The following is a 19,271-nucleotide window of genomic DNA, read 5'->3' on the forward strand; positions in this document are numbered from 1 at the left end:
GATGAATCCCTTTAGGAATTTATATCTTTAATAAAACTTGTTGGTCCACAAAAGAAATTGAACCGTTAAAATTGAAAACTAAATTTATAGTTAGGATTTATGTATTGTTTGCGAGATGGTCTGAGATGATTTCTTTTACACTTTTACACTTTTGAGTGACAAGGTTTGAACTAATCAGTATTTGTAAATTAGTTCAAAAGGGATTATAAGTAAGTTAAATATCATATGACATTATTTGTTTATATATAATAGTTATCATGATTGTGATATTGATGGAAAGATAAAATACATGCAGTAAAAATTCGATGTGCCACCTGCATCGATATTCCTCATATGAGCTTTAAAAGGAGTGACCAGTGCATTGACCATTAATTTATGAGTGAACAAGGTTGATAATTTAACCAAATCACGTAAACAATGAAGATATGATTTGGCAAAAGATGTTGTATTACTTGTAAGTGAAAGGCGACATTCATCGTAAACAAAATTCTGAACATTTAAATTACATTCTTTCATTTCTTCCAAAAATTTTGTCATAGCAGCTTTGTTACCAAAATTTTGAGGAAACCATTTGTCGTTTGAACATCTATGTTTAATAGCTTCCATTAATTTATCCCGTGATTCATTGATTATCTTTTCAATTCCTGGTCGGAGGCGTTGATCACAATAAAAAACTAAATCTATATGAACATTAGATCTTAGTTTTTTACATTGATGATTGACTATGGCAATACATTCAGAGGCTATTGATGGAGGTACTTGAGTTGTGAAAACATGACCACAAAATGAATCTAAATAATGTTTCAGCTTTTTCTTTACCCAAGATACGAGACATGCCATGGCTAATGAAAGTGAAAATCCACTCATTTTATCATTCATATTGTTTAATGATATACTATCAGCAGAGGATAATGTTCCAGTTCCTGATGTTGTATTTGCCAGACCAAAAGCTCTCTGAAATTCTCGACAACTTTCTTGGATATTTGTGAAAAAAACTGTACTCATACGTTCAATATAAGGCAATGTTGCACCTTCTTTCTTTTGTTGCATTAAACAATATCTTAGAATAGCACTTCTTTGAGCCAAAAAAAGTTCAGTTGCCATTGAAGAACGTCCTAATCGAATTAGAAGATTAACTGCTCTTCTAGCAGCACGAGGTCCATTTTGCATTGGTCTATCAGGTACAATCTCTAGTTCCTTGGAAACCGCTTTTATCAAATCTTCAATTTGACCATTTATTTTATTCTTTAAATCTGCCTGTGATGGATCTTCACAAAATTTTGGATACAAGGCAAAATGATCATTAAATTTGTGTACCAGATTAACAGCATCCTCAAAATTTCGCTGTGCAATACAAACATCTAGATCTTCGGATAGTTCAATTAACCATGTTGGTGCCATTTCAGAATCAGATTGACACTCCTCCTCTAACATTTCAGATTCACCAAAATTAACTCCAATAGGCGACATACATTGGTCAATTTTATCAAATGAATTAGATGTATCACTGGTAAATGAGCTTCCCATCCTTCCAGGAGTACCTGGTTTACCAGTTGTACCTGAAAGTCTTCGGTCATCCATATTATTAATGGTCAGATCTTTTTTATCCATTGAAGATGATAAAGGTCCCTGTCTGTCACCACAGATTGACATCTCTTGTAGAGAGCTTATTAAATTTTGTTCCTCATTAATTAGCTGAGATAATGATGACATTTCACTTTTAAGGAATGATATTTCTTTAGATGTTTCAATAAAGAGTTGATAATTTTTGTAAACATTTTTCTTAAGCAAAGCATTTGTTTCTTCACACAAATTTTTTACTTTTTCTCTTGCTTGTTGTAAACCCTCAACTCCCACACTGGGTTTAGTTAAAGGAAGCTCAGTTAAACTATCCAACATGATTTTGATCCAAAATAGATGTCAATATCAATTATTTTAACACACAAAATCAGTTATTATATTGATTAATCAATCAAAATCTTTGCTGCCTAAGTTGCATCATAGGATTTATAAGGCATGATCCAGAGTTTGGGTCATCGAAGGGTGGTCTTAAAAGTCCACTCGCTCCAAGGTGTAACATTTCGGGTCTGTGCATCAAACCAGATCTAGGTCCACCCTGATATGCGGAAGGAGGCAGTAATGAATGACCAGAGTGCATTGGACCATCGTTCCTAAACCAAAGAAAAACGGAAATATGATAATTAATAAGTGGAAAATGATCCTTAATGACTAACGAAATAGTTCGCCATCAGGAAACCTTAAATGTAAAAGCAAAATGCAATAGTAAATATTTTACCTCATCGATGGATCCAAAAAGGATTGATGCGGCGGGAGGACCATGGTAGCTGCAGTTGCCGCAGCTGCTGCCGCCGCTGAATTTGCATCTGCAGGATGTAAATGTAGATGAGTATGAGCATGAGCGTGATTATGTGCGTGAGTATGAGCATGAGAGTGCAATTCGGACGCTGTAAGTCCAGACATTTGGTATCGATTTAGGGATTCAAATAAATTTAATCTTTCTGCTTGGTAACGTTCAGCAGCAGCAAGAGCTTCAGCATTTGCACCAGGGGGCATCATTGATCTGTAAAATAATCAAAAATAATAAATATGTGTAAATATTAATTTAAATTTTTTGTAAAATTATAAAAAAGTAAAAAGTAAAATACAAATAGCTTAGTAAATAAAGATTACCTTATTTCATTTCTTTCTCTCTCATTTGGGTTAAACAGAGAGAATGGAGATCCCATGGCTCCAGGGGGAACTGGAGTATTTGATGGGTTACCACCCATTGGTGCTCCAGCAGCCGCAGCTGATTGAGCAGCAGCAAAACGACGTTGTATATCGATAAGGTGTGGATCGAAAAATCCATGAGCAGGGTTCGATTGTTGGCCTGCAAAGGAAGCCATTCTATTTTTCATCTCTTGTTCTTTAAGTTGTTCTCGTTTTTCTAATTCGAATCGTTCACGTTTCTCTCGTTCTTCATGTTCAATTCGTCTAGCAAAAGCAGGTCCATAAAGTCCTGCAATCTGATAATGAATCATTGGATCCATTCCATGAGGAGCTTCGGAAATTGGAACACCAAATGATAGAGAAGGTCCACTGCCAACCATAGGACCAGCAACGGATGTACGAGGATAACTTGGCGAAAAGGCTGCATGAGGCCGTGCATATTCACTGAGGTGCCTTAAAGCAGGTGTATCAGCAAAATTAGATCTAGGAGTATGTCGATCAAATGGACTTAGATGGTGGTTCGAGTCATTGGGTCCGTGGCCAAGGAGTCCTTTCTCTGCGGCCAACTTCTTTTGTTCTTCTCTTTCCTTTTCAACAGCTTTTCGAGCTCTTTCTTCTCGTTTCCTTGCTAACTGAGAATCAGGAACAGGTTTAAATGTTAAATCAGTTCTTGCACATGAATTGTCACCACGATTCCAATGACGGAGAAATCTAAAAAAAATGAAGAAAAAAAGATGATAAATAACTTGACTTAATTGCGTTTAAATGTCAATAGTAAATTTGTCAAAAAGTTTCAAATTCATTTTCTATTAGTCAAAAGCTACAAATTACTTGAAAGGTATAAAAAATATTGATTAATTTTGATGTGTACAACTAGTAATAATAACAATGAAACATTATAACATAAACCTTTTCAATTTTTTTATTTACACGATTTTTGAGATAGAGAAAAGCCAATTTGGGTGGTTAAATACATTATAACCGATGAGATGTGAGACGGGAAAGCGAGTTGAATAAGATAGTCTTTAGTAGCATTTAGAGTCTAACAGATCAACCATCAATCAAGATTATCTTAGAACAGCCTTTCCATGAATCAAAAGACGAGTGTTCAAAAGCCAAGGTAATGAAATATACAGTTTGGGGTTAACTGAGGTTATCAAGATTCTTACTTTTCTTTCTTTTAATTTTATTTTCGCATTGCCGATTTTTTCTTCTTAACTTCATATTCCCAAACAAATATTTCCAAATTTACTCTTTATCTTTCTATATAAGCCTTGTTTGAAACTCAAGTAAATTCAACAGAGAAGAGAGTGTTAAAGATGGAACTTGCGCTGATAACTTTGTGTATAAAAAAGGTTATAATAAATGTTTATAGTTGTTTGTGGGGAAGTGAAGAAAAGAATGAGAAAAAGGTACATGTTCTAAAATAATCTATCAACATCAGTTATCTTGATGTTGGATTGATGATATTAGCAGCAAATTGACTTGCCCATGAACAATCCATTTGGTAAAGTTTGTAAACTATTAATCAATTACCAGATGACAAACAGAATAAGTGAAAAGGGAAGTAAAAATGAAGCAAGAAAAAAAAGCTTTAACAAGGAGATTATATAATAATGATTATGATAAACAGACAAGAGAGAAGCTCGGAAATCATTTCCGGCCCTGATTGAGGTATTCATTTGGTCTTCAGGATATGCCTGTGTTCGAACCCAAAGTTACAATGGAAATTTGTGTGTAAAAAAGAAATCTTAGTAAAGCTATCAATTTTATCCAAACTTTGATCGATTTTTTTTCTTACTAAGTAATGACATCTATGATCATTTTACGGCTCATGGAGTGTTTTGTTTGAAGTGAAGTGTCTACAAGTGATTACTAGTGGAGAGGTGAAGAAGCTTGTTTGAGAGGGGAAAAAGGGAAGAAAAGAGGGAAAAAGGAGAGCAATGAAGATGAAGAAAGGGGAAGAAGAAGGGAGAAAGAAGAGGAGGAAGAAAGTCAAATAAAAAGCCTGTTTAAGACTATAATAAAGATTCAGTGAAAGGTGTGATTTGATGGTTAAAATTGGATTGTATGTTAAAGAGATTGTTTTCAAATGATGAAGATAAATGTTATTTTGTTTGTTACATCAACAGGCTAAAAACAAAAGGATAAATGGTGTAAAAAAAGAGTAACAAAGAGTAGACATCAACAGAATATTGGTTTAAAAAAAAGAAAGATGATAAAAAAGAGATTGCGGTTTTCCGGTAAGATTCGTGAGAGTTATCATCTTGTAAACCTTGTAATGTAAATCGATAGATTTCTTTCACGAGAAGAACCAGGATAAAGAAGAACATGATAGTATCGTTATGCGCAATATCAGAATATAAAATCAATTGGCTAAAAGGTGATTGGTCCAGGTTGACTATGAAAGTTGGGGTTAATATTCTGTTAACACGGTCCAACACCTAAGGAAATGCTTCTTATGAAGGAGTGGTTCAAGTAATTGTCAATGCTCAATATCATTAGTTAACCTCAAGTTCAGACTCACAATATCTCAACGCACACAATATTGTTAAACAAGTTGAAATACTGATTGGCGTAACCGATTGTTAAATATTAACCTGTATTCATATCAACAATCATATTGATAATCATTTTTGATAACATTTACCAATTAACAACTACTGTAGTGAAAGTTGACTGGATGCACAAAATCAAAGATTAACTCGTAAAACAACTAATTAAATAGAAACAACTGATTCATGAAATTCAAGAGAATCAACAATTCTTTTTCTGATACAATTTTCAAAGGGCGTTCAAAAGACTCAAATAATCTTTTAAAACCCATGAGAGTGAAACATTTAATAACTTACAACAAGAGCACAAGTAAATTAGCATTTTTATGGGATATTATGTGAACAACAGAAACCAATAAAATAAATTAAGTTGCCATTTTTTGGATTAAAAAAGTCACATTAAAATGCGTAAATAAAAATCCAAATGTATACAGAAAGTTAATGATAAATTAGGTGATTTATCTACAAGTAATTTCCTCTTATTCTTGAGTTTTGTTTTTCACCTCATTTGAAAAGTGAGCAAGAAAAGAGTAAGAGGAAAGTATTAATTATTTCAAGAGATGAAGTATCTTCAAAAATGTGGACTACTGAACGAAACGAAACATGAACTTATTGTGATGATGACAATTAGAAGGTCATGAAACTATCAGTGAATAATTAACATTGACCTTCAATATGAATAAAATCACACTTTAAAAAGGTATTCAAGCGAGAAAAATGGACTTAATCTTTCTTAATCATCTTTTTCTTCTCTTTCTTTTGATATGAGAAACGCAAGTATTTCGGTGAAAAGGTTATATGCCAATTCAAATATTCTGTAACCGCAGCTTGTAAACATTAAAATGCTTCAACAAATTAGCTGAGTTGATGGAGTAGACAAGAAAATGATGGATGTTAGATGATAGTAAACCCAGTTTAACTAGCTATAAATAGTTCCAATCTTTCTTCTTCTCTCTCTTCAGTTCTCTTCTCTTTCAATTTTCTTTCCCTTACCACCTTTATTATCGGCAGGACTAGAGGGGAAGTCAAATGATGAATAGAAGTGAAAACAAGTTAAGCTCAATCTCAAAGCTTTTGTTTGCCCCTTTAAATTTGTGTCTTTACACGCACTTTCCTTCTTCTTCTTTCTCTTCTTTCTCTTTCTCTTCTTCTGCTGCCTTTTCTCTTTATTTTTTTCAGAAACCATCGAGTTGCTATCTTATTGTGGTTACCGTTCAAGATCAAATTACTAAGCAACATGATACACTTGTAAAAATAGATAGACCTCGATCTGTCGAGCTTATTTGATATAATCAACTTGAGACCAAATAGATTAACCATTAAAAGTGACAAGGAAGAGGAACAAGATATTTCTTTTCTGTCCAGTTTTCCTGGATGAAAATCAATGTTGAAACAAATACTTGGAAAAGCAAGTAATAAACAAATTTGCGTCTATTTTGTTTTCATTTTTAAGTTGAATAACAAGTTGATAAAGAGAGGACTTACATTGCAGATTGACTACGATGACATTCACTGTCATCAATTTTCAACTCTGGACTTGGGCCCCGAGAAATGTGCGGAGGATGCTGGTCTTCCTCCTCTTCAATCACTTGAAGATCATTTCTATCCATTTTAGCATCTAATGAGCCACGATAAACGTCTCTTTCATGCTTAATAGACATTGGTCCTTGGGAGAACAAAGAAGATGATAAACTGGATTGTTGTTGTAAACCATGAAATAATGGCGATTGCGATGCTGGACTACTATTTGTTATTCGATTGGCATGTGAAATGACTGGTGATTTGGGTTTAGATGATGAGAGCATTGAAGAGTGAGGCTGATGGTGCGAATGTGAATGCGGTGAAGGAGTTGGTACACCATGAGGTGGAAAACCCATCGCCCCGGGTTGCATACCTCTAGTGACTGCATACCAATGAGGAGAGGGTGGAGGTACACCTCCATGAGGATTAAAGTAAGGAGGTAATCCAGGTGGTAACATGTGATGAGGATAAGGAAATCCATGAGAAGTCATTTGAGGGACATTCAGTGGTGATGAACTAGAATGAGATGCTGAAGCATACGATGTTGGAACAGCGTGTAAACGTTGTTCAACAGGTAAACTAGTAGCTAAGCTGAATGATGGATGCGTGAGCTGGGCTGATGTTGAGGATGGAGTTGAATCATTTGATGGTCGACCAATATTACCAAGAAGACCACCATTGGTAGGTATACTGTTTGACGGTATACTACTGATGGTGACACTTGTATTATTCATGTGACCGCTATTACTGGTAATTATATTAGAGTTATTGATTAAATTTGTATTGTTTGATCTGGAAGGAGGCAATGATCTTGAAGATGGCGAAGACGAGTGTCTCTCTTTTGGAGGTTTGATACGAGGTGCTTCATTTGATTCTAATGGAGTCTTTCTATGTACATGAGTCTCAATATTGGTGGGCTGAGATCCCAATGAAGGAGGCAATAAGTTATTACTATTATTATTATTCAAGTTATTCATATTGTTGTTAAGATTTATCAAAGGTGATTGTTGAGTTAAAGGTGGAGGAGGTGGTGGAGGTAGTAATAGAGGATGTTGTGACTGAGATTCAGGCCTAGGTGGCAACATGAATTGCGGGAAGGTTGGCATTTCAGCTGGTTGAGATGGAGGTGCAGGAGAGACTCGCCGAATCAGAGGTGAAGAACGAGCTGGAGCCTCGCTACCGTTATAAACAACTTCTTCTTTGATACGAACAGGAGATGGTGGTGGATGATGAGTGGTCATGTTGATAGGTTCCGACGTGTTCACCTCAGAGGGAACGGGAGGAGAGGAAGGAGGAGGAACCTGAAAATAATGAAAAATTACTTCATCATTAACTGAACACTAAAAAATTAAAAGTTTCAATGTGAACATTGAATAAAACTATATAAATCAAGTATTATCTGATCAAATGAATAAATCAATTATTCATGTTTAATGAATAAATTAACAAAACAAGCTCATTTATCAAATTACTCTCTTCTATTGTGCATTTCCTTTTTTTAAACATTTTATAATGCTAAATGAAACTATTATTTAAGATAATTAAACAACTAACTAGATAATAAAAATTTCAAGTGTTTACAGTTCGATAAAAAGTATTGAACGAAAAATGTTGCAACAGAATTTTTAAATTTGAATCTTTTCAACACTGAAAGATCTGAATCAAATAGAAGTGTACATTAAAATTAGGCAAATGAGCTTGTTTTATGAGCATTTTATGCATAAATCACTTACAGTGGGTCTTTCATTAGCATAATCATTTTGAGGAGGAGATGGCGGTGGTTCTCGTTTGGGTATTAACAAAGGAGTACAACTCTGTTGAGAAAAAGACAATAAACAAAGGAAATAAATAGATCAGATATTAGATTGTAAAAAGCACCCAATTAATTGATAATGAAATCAACCAAATAATCCAATAAAGCAATTTTTATCTAAAATTAAATGAAAATATGGTTATCCTATTTTTAAAATCATAATAATTTCCTTCCAAGTAATTCGAGCTGTTTCTCGAATCTAATTTGATAGATTGATTGAGAAGAAATATGAAAATTATTATTGTAAATAGCAAACTTGAAATCGGTATCTGAACAGAAATGAAAAACGAGGCAAAGCTTTAATAATAAATAAAATAACATTGATAGTTGAATGTGATGAAGTAATCTAATTAGCTAGAATGATAGAGATAAAAATAAAGTAATAGAAATTATTTTCGATTGATTTGACAGTCACTTTACTTGATTAATCGGTAGACATTAGTCAAATCCTAAATAATTAACACTGAATCTGAGTTCATCGGATCGATAAAAACTGTAATTCAATATGATCCTTTTGTACTGATAAAATTTAATAGATGTAGATAATCCATGTGAGCTAGATAAAAAACAAGTAAATCACTACTTACAGGATTAGACGAGAATGGAGTAGGAGATGGATCTGATTTCTTAATTTTGATCTCATTATCATCGTGATTTTCAATCTCCCATAAATCTTTGGATGTTGGTTGAGTACTTGTTTGTCCATTAAGTTTGCCTGAAATTTCATTTTGTGACTGAGGTGAGCTTGGCGGTTGAGAATTTGGCTGAATGACCTCCGTTTTATCTTCATCTGGAGGACTTGATTCTTCTTCCTTAGGAAGTACAGTTAATGTTTCATTGACATTTTCGTCAATATCTTCTTCGATTTTTTCTGTACTCTTTTCGATTAAATCATTGACACTAGCTTGATCACTGATAGGGCTTGAAGGTTTTATTGTAACTAATTTTTCTTCTTCGGATGCATTTGATTCCTCCTTTTGTGTCAACACAGTTGAGTTGTTATTAATTGTCACGGTTGAAGACTCTTCAACTTTATCTTCATTCTTTTCCAAGGGTTCACTTATAATTGGTTGATCGTTAGTTGGACTTGAAACTAATTGAGAGGGAGAAACCGGTGATTGTGGATCACTTATATTCTCACTTTGATCTTCACAATTATCCAAGTTGCTAGAACCTTTATTATTACTAGGACTTGCGGCATTGGCTGCTCTGATTCTCTTCAAAACATTTTGTCTTCGGTGTCTTCGGTGAGGTCTGTTTGCAGAATTAAAATCCTGTTCGGTGGAATAATGAAAAGCATAAAGTGAATAAATAAAGAACGACAATTCATACTGATAAGACTTACAGTTGATGCTGCTCTAGGTGTTTTCTTCCATAAATAATAATATTCAACCAAATCGGATGTTTCTTTTTGAGGTAATAACTCTTTCCTGATCTTGAAAAAGTTTTTTCCGTATTGACGAATACCCTTGACAAATTTCTTTTGCTCTTCTTCAGACCACTTTTTATCTGTACTTTTGGGTATTGGATTCTTAACTAAAGCTTGTAGAGCTTTACCAGTATCATAATTGTTATCATGCAACTATGGAATAGAAAGAAAAGTAAACAATTATAAATAAAGGAAAGGGGAGAGTCATAATGAAAAGAGAGACACGGTAATTCAGTGAAGGAAGAATTATAAAAGCTTAATCAATTTGTTATATTGATTTAACCGGATAAATGGTATGATTACAAAGAGATTAATGGATTCAATAAGGAACAAGATAAGGTAATTCAAATGGCTTAACAAAAGATAATAAATAGACAGCTGATAGTAAAAAATTATAGATTACAATTTAATTACAAATTAAATTAAACTTTTCCATGTAATTACTAAAAAGTCTAGCCAAGGCAACATGTAAAAGGCACATGTAAAAGTTCATAAGTGAGTTAAACTAAGCCAATTAAATGAAGAAAAAAAACAAACAAATCAACTTACCAATTCTAGTGCATTTATAGTGATGTCGTCTCGCGATGCAGCAGAACAGCCATCGTCAGCTGAACCACCATCACACATACCTGCGAAAGCAGCCATACTTCGAGCTGCACGCAGATACATGATTAAATCACAATCAGGTAATCCCGGGGTCCATCTTAATTCCTCTAATGCCTCACAAGATTCAGGCATATCTGCAGGTAAAATATTACCAACATAATCAGGAAGGCGGGCCTGGTGGCAAGGACCCACCAGGATCTTCTCTTCACCGCTAGCCAGTGTAAATTTTCACTTTTGCCTTCAATTTCACAATAACTTTTAACTCTATTTGATAATCCGAATGGACTTTATTGGATGTTAATGAACAGATTAACGTTTATTAATTATATAATTAATTACCGATTAGCAAAACATTATGAGAACAAATGAGAACTGTATTTACTGGAGCTGGAGTGACCAAACCACTGTATTTTTTATGGGCTGGGTTTATGTGGAACGCCATCTTGAGAAAGTTTCTTTCTTGTGGCGCAGAATTCAAAATTTTACTCACCTACATTACTAAAGCAATTTATTTCATTTGAAAGATTTGTTCAAATAGAGTTTATTGATTAACCAAATCAATTAAAGAGGCTTCTATTACGGATAATAAATTAAAGCTATAATTGGTGTTTCTAATTTTGTCTTGATAAACCTTAAAATATTCCCAGTCCTTAGCGGTTAACATAAAAAGACATCGTTCTGTTTTAGGTTTGCAGAGTTTTTGTATCATTGTTCTATCTAATCTGGATAGATCATGAGCATTTTGATTAAGGTATCAGTTCCTGATAATGAGGTGTCATATTCAATAAATAATTCAACCAGTAATCTAATAAAGACAGCAAGATAACCTGAAAATAAACTAGAGGTTGGCTCCATCTTGCATCTGGTTAACAAACAATTATTGTAACACATAGATAACAATAAGTATTGGTTTAATCTCCTGGTAATACTGGTACTTGTGGTTTAAAAACCCAAAACTTGGATTCAGTATTTTTCCTTCCTTTGACAGTCAATTAATCGAATCAACTTTTAATTATTAAAATGAAAACTTGAAAGAATCAATAATTGCTTAATCTAGTTGGCTAAATGTTTATCCAAGTTATCTTAAAATTAATTTTGAATAAATTTATTCTCGGCTTTAAAGTTATCATTTTTAATTCCAACTCCCAGAAGCTTAATCTCAATTCGCTTTTTCGGTCCTTTTCTATTGAAATATATTTTCAAGTTCAACAATCAAAATTAATTCAAAGATAAACCTTTACTTTTCTATTCATGTTGAATGTATCGCGATCTTTGAAACAATAATGTTTTACATTATTGTGTAAATGGATATCAATCTCATCATAAAAAAATTAGACTGGCAATCATTTCCAAATATTATGAAGTTTCGATAAAACCCATTTACAATAATAACTATTTAGAATAGATTATCACAATATTATAGCTTGATTGTTGACAACAAGTTGTTTAAGATCTCGAAGAGATCCTTTATTAGTCCGATCTATGTTAACATAATTCGTGAAGGTTTACATTTGTTTACTGAATTCAAACTTATAATCCTTCAATTTTCAATTTCGTTTGCAATGATCAAAATTGATTTAGATTCACTATAATTTGCTTATTTTTCATTCCCACTGTGGAAGTCCAGCTAACAGTTCAACACTATTCAATAAAAATAATGCGAGTTTTTTTGAGCAAATTCATGATATCGTTTGTTTCACCTAATAATACTTGTAACAATTTAATGTTAAAAATAAAGCTAATAATCAGTCAAATTAAAGTCGATTATAATAAAATGTAATCGTGAATACATGGTGACATCTATATTTCGATATGAGAAAAATATTTTCGATGTTTGCTGAAATATGTTCACTATGTTCATTGAAAGTAGCACGATTGAAAAGCTGTTTAAATGTGTAGTCTGTGAAAAATGACTTCATCAGAACCACCGATAACTTCTAATCGGAAATGGCCATTTCTTCGATCAACCAAAATAGCCCTGATTTCAATAGTGATCTGGATATTTTTCTCTCTCTTCTCTGACAATCATTACATTCAACATTTCATTCCTATCTTCATTGAGACTTTACCGCGAACTGACAGCTTCTCTCTAGTCTCTAGCATTAATTCAGGTTTGTCTTATAAACATGCATCTTAATTTCAATGAAACCAGTTTACATTCTAATTTCCATTTTCTTTTCTCATCAACAGATCAAAAAAATTCCAATCTTGATTCTCGATCTATGCATTTTAAACCATCATTAAAGTTCCATGAAGGAGTAATAATAGATAAACAAGTGACTAACTGTGATTTACCTTACCTCTGTCCACCCAACTCCTTTCCACTGTCTCTAAATACTGGACAAGATAATCAAAAATATCCTGAACTCTGCATCGATGGTAAAATGTATGTTAGATGATCTCTTCCCATTCAGTTATATGACAGCTTGGCAACTCTCCTGTATTTTGCTTCCTAATATCATTATACAATTTTTAATATTTCATGTTAGAAATGCATTCTTTAACTCAAATTCTGACTGTCACGATTAATTGAGGCTTTTTTCAATCTTCTTGTAGAGTCATTAGTAAAGGTACGAATAACTGTGGTCGAGGAATAAACGTGGCCATAATTGACAATGTAACTAGAACAGTTACTCGAGTAGTCAACTATGATACTTATGGCACAGGTAGGGTCTGATGAATTGGATTTACATCATTTAGACTCATACTTTTCTCTAATTTAGATTCATCTAATTTGGAAACCATGCTATTAACCTTGCGGCGAGGTGAAATCATCATCCTTTTAACATTTGACGAACCATCAACTAAATTGAGTACTGTTGCTCGTTTATTGCTTCATGAACTTGGAAGTTCTCAGGCTCAAAATCTTCAGTTTAGGACAAGCTGGTATTTTATTACCTTTAAAGGACTTACTGGTTATTCGCCTTATGAAGAAATAGCTTTCCCAGGAACAACTGGTTGGGGTAAATCGCTTTCTTTGAACACATGTTTACCATTTTCATGTAAGTTTTGGTTTCCTTTCAATAACAGTCCTTCAATGTTTGAGAATAGATTCATTTATTATTTAAGGATTTGTAACGAAACATTAAGCAGTTTTGTTGAAAATTACATCTAATGACCTTTTGTTTTTGGAAATATAATAATAGCATAAGGATAAAAATCGAACTTTGAAGTATTAATAATGAATACAATTTTAGAACCAGAATTTTAATAAGAAATTTTGAAGTTTTAAAGCTTTAATCAATATTTCACTGTCAGTTATACTTTTAATTTTATGCTAAACATATTGTACATTGAATAACATCGAGAAACTGTAAAAAATTATGTTAATAAGCTGCTCGAATGACTAATAAATAAGTTGGATAAGATATTTTTGTACCGATGATGAACAGATCAGAAGCTCTTTCTTTCAACAGTTAATTAATCTTGTGAAGTTTCTGTATGTTTTTATATAGTTGAAGGGCAAATGATCAAACCAGATACAACAGTAATTGACAATGAATCACGAGTTAAGTTTTGCGAAAACTATGGGAAACATTGGCCTTTGTTTTGTGACAGTAAGTTCATTTTACAACATTATACAGCCATAAAGTATCAGGTTGTTGCTAAAAAGACACAATAAAGATATTAGTTGTCACATTCATGAACAAATTGACACAAAGGGACAAAAAGAGGCTATAAATGAATTTCTTTTGAATTTAGACTCTGATGGCTTGTAGAGACCAAAAGCTGAGTCTATTAGTGCTTTTAGAAAGTTTCTCTGGCTAATAGTTCTCGAGAAAATCGCGTTCAAAGTTCAGACTTCGATCGCGTTTTGTTCAATTATGGATGAAGATAATATAATGAAACTCATTTTCCTGGTGTTAATTTTGATGATCTATCAGGAAATGTACTTATTCCGAGAAATATCGTTTTCTTTTTCTCTAAAACGTCGATTATTCGATTTCCAGCCTTTAGATTTTCAGCGTTTTTTAAATCTTCTTTATTCTGTGACCGTATGTGATAGAGAGCTAAAACTTATTATCAGTAGACAAAAATCATAGGCACACATCGTGGGTTGATCACTTTTTTCAATTTATCAACAGTTCTCTGGATTTTGGACATTGGCCTCAAAATTTTGAACATCAATATTTCGAGAATGATAGCACCTACAATCACCATTCTTTGACCAAATATTAAGTGCTATTATGGGCTATAATATAGCGAAATATCAGATACTTCAAGATACTACAAAAAAAGTTATACCATTTTGGTACTGGTAATGGTAATGGTAATTTGTTATCGCAAATACAATGATTTGTTCGTTCCTAAATCAATTAGCTCAGGTTTTTTCAATATTTAGTCATATTATATTATAGTCCATGATAGCACCTAATATTTGATCGAAGAATGGCGATTGTAGGTGCTATCATTTTCGAAATATTGATGTTCAAAATTTTGAGGCCAATGTCCAAAATCAAGAGAACTGTTGATTTATTGAAAAAAGTGATCGACTTTTGATGTGTGCCTATGATTTTTACTTACAGATAATAAGTTTTAGCTCTCTATCACATACGGTCACAGAATAAAGAAGGTTTAAAAAACGCTGAAAATCTAAAGGCTGGAAATCGAATAATCGAAGTTTTAGAGAAAAAGAAAACGTTATTTCGCATAATAAGTGCACCTTCTGTTAGATCATCAAAATTTACATCAGGGAAATGAGTTTCACAATATTATCTTTATCCATAATTGAACAAAACGCGATCGAAGTTTCAACTTCGAACGCGATTTTCTCGAGAACTATTAGCCAGAGAAACTTTTTAAAAGCACTGATAGACTCAGCTTCATGCCACTAAAAGCCATCAGAGTCTAAATTCAAAATAAATTCATTTATATCTTTTTTTTGTCCCTTTGTGTCAATTTGTGTATCAATGTTACAACTAATGTGTTTATTGTGTCTTTCTAGCAACAAACCAATGTAAAATAACTGCAAATCATTGAAATTAACTCATTTTTCATGTTTATATGCAGATAACTTGGTTAATGATCCTTTGGTAACATCTAAAATATATCACCCACTACCAATTAGTCCTGAAATCTTGCGAACTCCGCTTGTTGTTGTAAACAGCCGCTGTGATAATCAATATTTCCCTTTACTTTTAGAGACAATTTTACGTCAACCCGAGCTTAAGCCAAACAAAGTAATGGTCGCTATAAAAGCCAATTGCCACCCCTCAATCAATCAGCTAATTAAGGTTTTCAGTTTCGAGGTATTTCAGACTAAAATGGATAATAGTCAATATCTCAATACTATTCTCGATCATGTTGAAAGATTCTATCGTTACGCTCATCAGTTGATATTAGTTGATGATTCCATTGTGCTTGCTCCAGACTTTTTACCCTTTATGGGACAGTTATTGCCTTTGCTTCACTATTCCGATGCCAAAGTTAACTTCATATCTGCTTGGAATGAAAATGGCTTTACTAACACTTCGACTGATCCTAGTCTGGTTTACAGAGTTGACAATGCTCATTACCCCATTAGATTAGCGTTTATGATTAAACGGGGAACAAGGCTATCGACTAATCAGTTGGATGGATCTTTATGGTCACTCGAACTGTTTAATATTCAAGGAAACCAAATCATTGGTGATGGCATAATTCCTGATCAGTCCAGAGTCTTGCCTACTTGGAAGATCGGTATTAATGGTCCTGTCTATGAAGCTAATAGTATTGTCGATCAGACTTATGATGGCGATCAAGAGCGGAGTGTTTGTCTGTAAGTGTCTGCTTATTCAATATTATACTTTAGAGATGCAAAAATATTTCTAATGATCTTGTAATTCCTCAACAGAGAAGAAGAAGTTCTCTTGGCCGACATTTATTCTTTGATTTCTCAAGACAATTACATTCTCAAAACCACGTCCTTAATCAACGAAAGTGACAAATTCAAATCGCTTGAAGACTGGAAAACAAGTGCTAAGAATCAAACTAAACCAAAGTAAGTCTATTGACTTGATAATGTGAGAAATACCCAAACTAATGTAATTAAATTGTCAATGAACAGGAAAGTAACATTAATTTGTCAAAATATGGAAAGCTGCCAAAGATATTGCTTTCATTTTGGAATCGTTCATTGTTCATTCCAATTCAATATTCCTACTCTAGGCAGAGTTTTGAGGTAATTAGAAAATTAGATTGGCAAAGGACTCAGGGCATAACGTTAAAGTTAAGAGTTGGGACTTTGAGGTATTTGTAAATGCATAAAAATTCAGTCCATTAGTTGAAACTTCGATTGCTTATTGTTTTCTTACGGAAGTAGATTTTTTTTCTAAAACTTATTAAACTGAATTAGCTTTTGATGATCTACCAGAAAATTCATTAACAATGAATATGTTTCTAACATAACACAAGATTTGTGTTTGCATAAGCATTTATTATAACTTTATAAATAGACTATCAAACATAATATTATGAGTAATAAAATGGTATAACTTTTTTTGTAGCATCTCGAGTCATTTAAAACTTCATAATACTATTTCCCATAATAAAATCTAGTGTTTGGTCAAAGAATGATGACTGTAGGTGCAACCATACTCGAAATATTGAAGCTCAAAGTTTTTAGGTCGACGGCCAGAATCAAGAGAACTGTCGATTAATTGAAAAAGTTTTTAATCTATGATCTGTAAGAGCTATTTTCATCGCCGAATAGTAAGTTTCAGCGCTCGAACTCTTACGGTCACTGAATGCGAATGGTTAAACTTAAAATCGAACTGATCTGTTTTACAAGAAACAGAAAATATTATTTCTTAAAATAAGTGCACATTCTGATTGACAACAAAAAGATACACCAGTATAATGAGTTTTAGTGATAAATCTGCTTCCATAAGCGAACAAATGGCGATCGGAGTTTCAACTTTGATCTCAATTTTTTTCGAAAACTATCGCTTATAGAAACTTTTAAATCGCACAAATGGACTCAGTTTTTATTCATTTACAAATCCCTCAAAGTCCCAATTCTTAACTCTAACGTTATTGTGATAATCGTTCATAAAATTTTTCTTAATTAAACTTTGTTATTGTATTTTAGGTTTACATCGGGTCTGGATAAAACTATCTTTATAATCAATGGAAAGTTCTGATGGCCAGTTTCCCGGAAATACTTGATATATAATTTATTTGATTATTTTTTCATTGCAAAGATCTAATAATAACTTGAAGATTAATCAATTTACAATCTCGATCTCGAGGTACGTGTTAATAATACAAAGATTCAATTTTTCATAATGATTAATGATTCGTCACTAATTCCCAGTAACTTCACCAGTTCGCTTTTTACGGGCAACAACAACACTCCGAGGGGTTGATTGCAGATCATATGCTTGTCCAATTAGCGCCATCAGTTCAATAAACATCGCTGCAATATTTAATTGCATCCAACCCCACTCTGAAGCTTTATAATCTCGAGGAAATGTGTGATGGAAATTGTGATAAAATTCACCTATCATGAACCATTTGCAAACATCTTGTTCAGCAGGATTGATATTTCTATCGTACGGTCTTGATCCCCAAAGATGAGCGGCTGAATTGACTGCAAATGTTATATGCATCACAACCAGATATCGTATACCTGCTATAAAATAGCACTGCCAGAAGGGTATAGACCAGAGATAGTAAGGAATAGCAATTGGAATTATCACCACTGTAGTAAAGGAGGTGAAATAATATAACCTTCTTTCCCAGACCACTACGGGATCATCATAAAGGTCTGATAGATCAACCGTTGGAGCTTTTTTCAAATATTCTGGATGTTTTTTGACACAGAGCCAGCCAATGTGAGAAAAAAAGAAACCTCGTCGAGCATTATGGGGATCGGCATCAGTCTCGGAATACTTATGATGAAGTCGGTGGTCTGTGACCCAACTAATCAAATCATGTTGACCAGAAGCATCAAAAGCAATGGCAAGGAATATACGCAATGGTAACTTTGCTTTATAAGACTTGTGAGACCAAAAACGATGAGCACCAGCAGTCACACCAAGGCCAGCTAAAGAATAGGCGTAAATAGCACCTGAACAAATTCAAGTGAAATCGATTGTAATAGTTCTGTTGGTTATTTAAGATTTTTTTGTACTAATACTTACTGAATATGGTAAGTATCACAAAGTTGTGAATCTCTTCTGGGTAACAGTATAAGTAATAAAAAATATAAAACAACCACGGAATGAATGTGTGAACATAAAGAAAGAAAAGTGTTTTCCAAAATTTAAGTTTAAATTTATGGTTATCCGGCTTGGTTGAATTTTTGGTTTTCATTTTTGGCAGAACGAAAAATATCACTAATTAACTGTAATTAACTTTAAATTTCAACTCGTTCACTTGACTTATTGACGATGAATGAAGCCTCGAAGATGAACCTCGTCATTTTTCGCATTAATTGATTTGAGCATCCATTTAGGTGATAACGAGTAATAAAGCAAAAGATATTTCAATCGTCTTTTTTATTTTTATCAGAATTAAAGCGATCGCAAAGATTTCAGATTTAAATGATTCAACGCTTATAAAATTTGAATATTCAAATCAATGAATAAATTCGAAGTCATGTAAAATGGAAAATTCTGAATTTCATTTCTGAAAA

At 33.1% G+C, this 19,271-nt stretch overlaps 4 protein-coding genes across 4 annotated transcripts; 1 reads left to right on the top strand and 3 right to left on the bottom strand.

Annotated features, from left to right (window-relative positions):
• Nucleotides 1-6: 6 nt before the first annotated feature.
• LOC107359500 (exocyst complex component 8) lies at nt 7-1,899 on the bottom strand. The gene has a single exon (XM_015925986.3). The coding sequence runs from the start codon at nt 1,897-1,899 to the stop codon at nt 256-258; it is 1,644 nt and encodes a 547-aa protein (XP_015781472.3). The 3' UTR covers nt 7-255.
• On the bottom strand, nt 7-11,059 carry LOC107359498 (uncharacterized). The gene is made up of 8 exons (XM_015925984.3): nt 10,598-11,059; nt 9,965-10,201; nt 9,207-9,893; nt 8,540-8,620; nt 6,771-8,107; nt 2,692-3,441; nt 2,297-2,581; nt 7-2,171 (listed from the first exon to the last, which is right to left on the bottom strand). The coding sequence occupies exons 1-8, from the start codon at nt 10,784-10,786 to the stop codon at nt 1,973-1,975; spliced, it is 3,765 nt and encodes a 1,254-aa protein (XP_015781470.2). The 5' UTR covers nt 10,787-11,059; the 3' UTR covers nt 7-1,972.
• A 1,451-nt stretch (nt 11,060-12,510) lies between these two features.
• LOC107360122 (protein O-linked-mannose beta-1,2-N-acetylglucosaminyltransferase 1-like) lies at nt 12,511-19,125 on the top strand. Its single transcript, XM_015926748.3, has 9 exons — nt 12,511-12,765; nt 12,845-13,040; nt 13,211-13,320; nt 13,378-13,656; nt 14,110-14,211; nt 15,665-16,412; nt 16,488-16,634; nt 16,701-16,814; nt 17,724-19,125. Exons 1-9 carry the CDS (start codon nt 12,564-12,566, stop codon nt 17,773-17,775), a joined length of 1,950 nt encoding a protein of 649 aa, XP_015782234.2. The 5' UTR covers nt 12,511-12,563; the 3' UTR covers nt 17,776-19,125.
• LOC107360123 (stearoyl-CoA desaturase 5-like) lies at nt 17,784-18,949 on the bottom strand. Its single transcript, XM_015926749.3, has 2 exons — nt 18,778-18,949; nt 17,784-18,704 (listed from the first exon to the last, which is right to left on the bottom strand). The coding sequence occupies exons 1-2, from the start codon at nt 18,947-18,949 to the stop codon at nt 17,938-17,940; spliced, it is 939 nt and encodes a 312-aa protein (XP_015782235.2). The 3' UTR covers nt 17,784-17,937.
• Nucleotides 19,126-19,271: the final 146 nt, after the last annotated feature.

The sequence above is a fragment of the Tetranychus urticae genome, chromosome 2 (assembly GCF_039701765.1).
Source record: "Tetranychus urticae isolate SD_2017Ah chromosome 2, NJAU_TeUrti_SD_1.0, whole genome shotgun sequence".
Lineage (NCBI taxonomy): Eukaryota > Metazoa > Arthropoda > Arachnida > Trombidiformes > Tetranychidae > Tetranychus > Tetranychus urticae.